The sequence below is a fragment of the Lynx canadensis genome, chromosome D1 (assembly GCF_007474595.2).
Source record: "Lynx canadensis isolate LIC74 chromosome D1, mLynCan4.pri.v2, whole genome shotgun sequence".
Lineage (NCBI taxonomy): Eukaryota > Metazoa > Chordata > Mammalia > Carnivora > Felidae > Lynx > Lynx canadensis.
The window spans coordinates 61,879,947-61,882,676 of record NC_044312.2 but is presented as its reverse complement, the minus strand read 5'-3'; the positions used below and the strand labels follow the sequence as shown (position 1 = coordinate 61,882,676).

The 2,730-nt window shown below is 38.7% G+C and overlaps 1 protein-coding gene across 1 annotated transcript; it reads left to right on the top strand.

Annotated features, from left to right (window-relative positions):
• Positions 1–691: 691 nt before the first annotated feature.
• Positions 692–1,623, top strand: LOC115525768 (olfactory receptor 51B4). Its single transcript, XM_030333132.1, is given in 2 exon segments — positions 692–935; positions 938–1,623. Coding segments are annotated over 2 exon segments (930 nt in total).
• Positions 1,624–2,730: the final 1,107 nt, after the last annotated feature.

Sequence of the window (2,730 nt, the reverse complement as noted above, 5' to 3'; positions counted from 1 at the left end):
CTCTTCCTATTTTAAAGTTTGTCCCTGGTGTTGCAGGCATCAGATACTTAGCAGCACTGAAAATTTCCCGAGTGCCATCCACTGAGTAATTCCGCTCTTCTAGGCTGAGTTTACCACTTGTGCCTACTTGTTCAGATTCTCTAGACCCCTACGTGAGTCATCTTGTTCACAGTCCATTTGAGATGGTGATATTGATGACCATGTTTCCCAAACATTTTATGGCAATAGACTCATTTCCATTGATTAACTATTTTTCTCAGTGATTAATCAGTGAGCCAAACAGATAGTTGGTTTCAAGAGAAAAAAATCTGAACTGGCCCAAACTGGAAATAAATACATAAAGCGTCTACATTAAAGAAATATAAGGAGGAATGAAAAAGCAAAGAGAAGAAAAATAGAGCCCAAGGGAATGATCTGGGGGACTCAGAGTAAAAAGTGTAATGCAAGGAATGCAAATTGGATTCTGAAGAGTAAATTGTTAATGTTCTTAATACGATCAGCATTATTGTTATTTCCTGTTCTAGGCAAAGGTCTTGTGAATTAATTAAGGCTGAGAAAATCCACAAAAACTTGTAAGGTTTGAGGTGAAAAATGGACTGATGTTGTGCTACAGAAAGATGAAGAGAAAGAAAGAATACTGCCTTTTTAGAGGTCATAACTCCTGAGAAGTTCTTCACTTGAAAACCCTACCATGTGGTCCAACAACAGTGCTGCTCCCTTCTTGCTGACTGGCTTCCTGGGCTCAGAGGCAATTCAGCACTGGATCTCTATTCCCTTCTTTATCATCTACCTCTCCATCCTTTTGGTCAATGGCACACTTCTCTTTCTCATTTGGAATGACTCCAGTCTTCATGAGCCCATGTACTACTTCCTAGCTATGCTGGCAGGTACAGACCTTGGGATGACACTAACCACAGTGCCCACAGTCCTGGGTGTCCAATTTTCCAGAGGGAAATTTCCCAGGGTGACTATTTCACTCAGTCCTACTTCATTCACACCCTGTCCACTGTGGAATCAGGTGTCTTGTTTGCCATGGCCTATGACCGATTCATTGCCATCTGCACCCCTCTGAGGTATAACTCCATTCTTACCAATTCCCAGGTGATGAAAATAGGACTTGGAGTACCAACGAGGGACTTTGTGTCCATTGTGCCCCCAATTGTGTCACTCTATTGGTTCCCATATTGCCGTTCCCATGTTCTTTCCCATGCCTTTTGCCTCCACCAAGATGTCATGAAACTCGCTTGTGCTGATATTACATTTAATCGTGTATATCCAGTTATTCTGGTTGCTTTGACTTTCTTCCTAGATGCTCTGATTATTCTCTTCTCTTATATTTTAATCTTGAAGACAGTTATGGGCATCGCCTCTGGAGAAGAGCGAGCTAAGGCCCTTAACACCTGTGTCTCCCATATTAGCTGTGTTCTGGTCTTTTATATTACTGTGATTGGCCTGACCTTCATCCACAGGTTTGGGAAACATGCACCACGTGTGATCCACATTACCATGAGCTATGTCTACTTTCTCTTTCCTCCATTCATGAACCCCATTATATATAGCATCAAGACCAAGCAAATTCAGAGAAGTATCATTCGCCTATTTTCTGTGCACAGAAGGGCTTGAGCTTGTATTTCAGAATCTTGAGATCTCTGAGATTTTTTTCATCTCCCATTATTGGAAGAGAAGTTTGATTTTATACTCCATCTCTTTTTTTCAGAGTTAGATGAGATTTTACTTATCATATAAAGCTACAAGTTGACTTGAGTAGATATATATTCTAATATTTCACCTGTATTAGAATATATATTTTAGACTAGAATATGTATAGAATGTTTTATTGGAATATATATAATATATGTATTAGAATGTATATTGGAATAGAATGTATAGAATATTTTATTAGAAGATATAGTATATATTGAAGAGAAAATTCTGGTGATTTGGGGGGAAAAGGGTTATAGGAAACAGGTGAGATGAGGCATTCCAGATCCTGTAAGTGAAGGAAGAATAAGTAGTACTTCAGAAAATGTCAGATGAGGGAGAAAACAGCCTGGATCAAAGACAGTTCATCCGAATGAAGACGTGCAGCTGATAGTACATTTTGTGTGTTATATAAAGGATAATTAGAGCGATATATTATTTCCTCGTCTCTGTGTTTTGAATCTAACTCTACTGGAAATCATGTTGCTCTGAAAGTAAACACATTTTGGTAAGGAAAACTAGCAAACGTACAGAACTCTAGAAAGCTTACCCTGAACCCTCAGTTTCCTTCAGTATATCAGTGGATTTTATTATTGAATGGAAACTAATACAGATTAAAAGTCTAATAACAACCAATATCCTATCAGCCAGCTGAAGCCAGATCCCCTAGCACCCCGTGTTCTCTGCCCATGGCTGCTGAACACCAACATACTATTTTTTTTCTTTTTGGCTTTATCCTTTACTTACTAATATTCTTCTTCTATAAAAATTGAGTATAGATTTAAGAATCTCCTGTTTCCATCTCCCTTTGCTTAAAAGAACTCAGGGCTTTTTCACTTCATGAACTTTTCTTGTTGATAATCAAGTCTGAAAGCCTGGCAAAAGTAATGGTAGCACTGATGGAGAAGTTTTTTCTTTCAATTTGTAAGGTTTTATGCTGTTCATTTTGGTGAGCCATCATGTACTGTCTGTTGTTTATGTTATAGGCAATAATGCTTGTGACCTAGGGGTGCATGGGTGGCTCAGTGG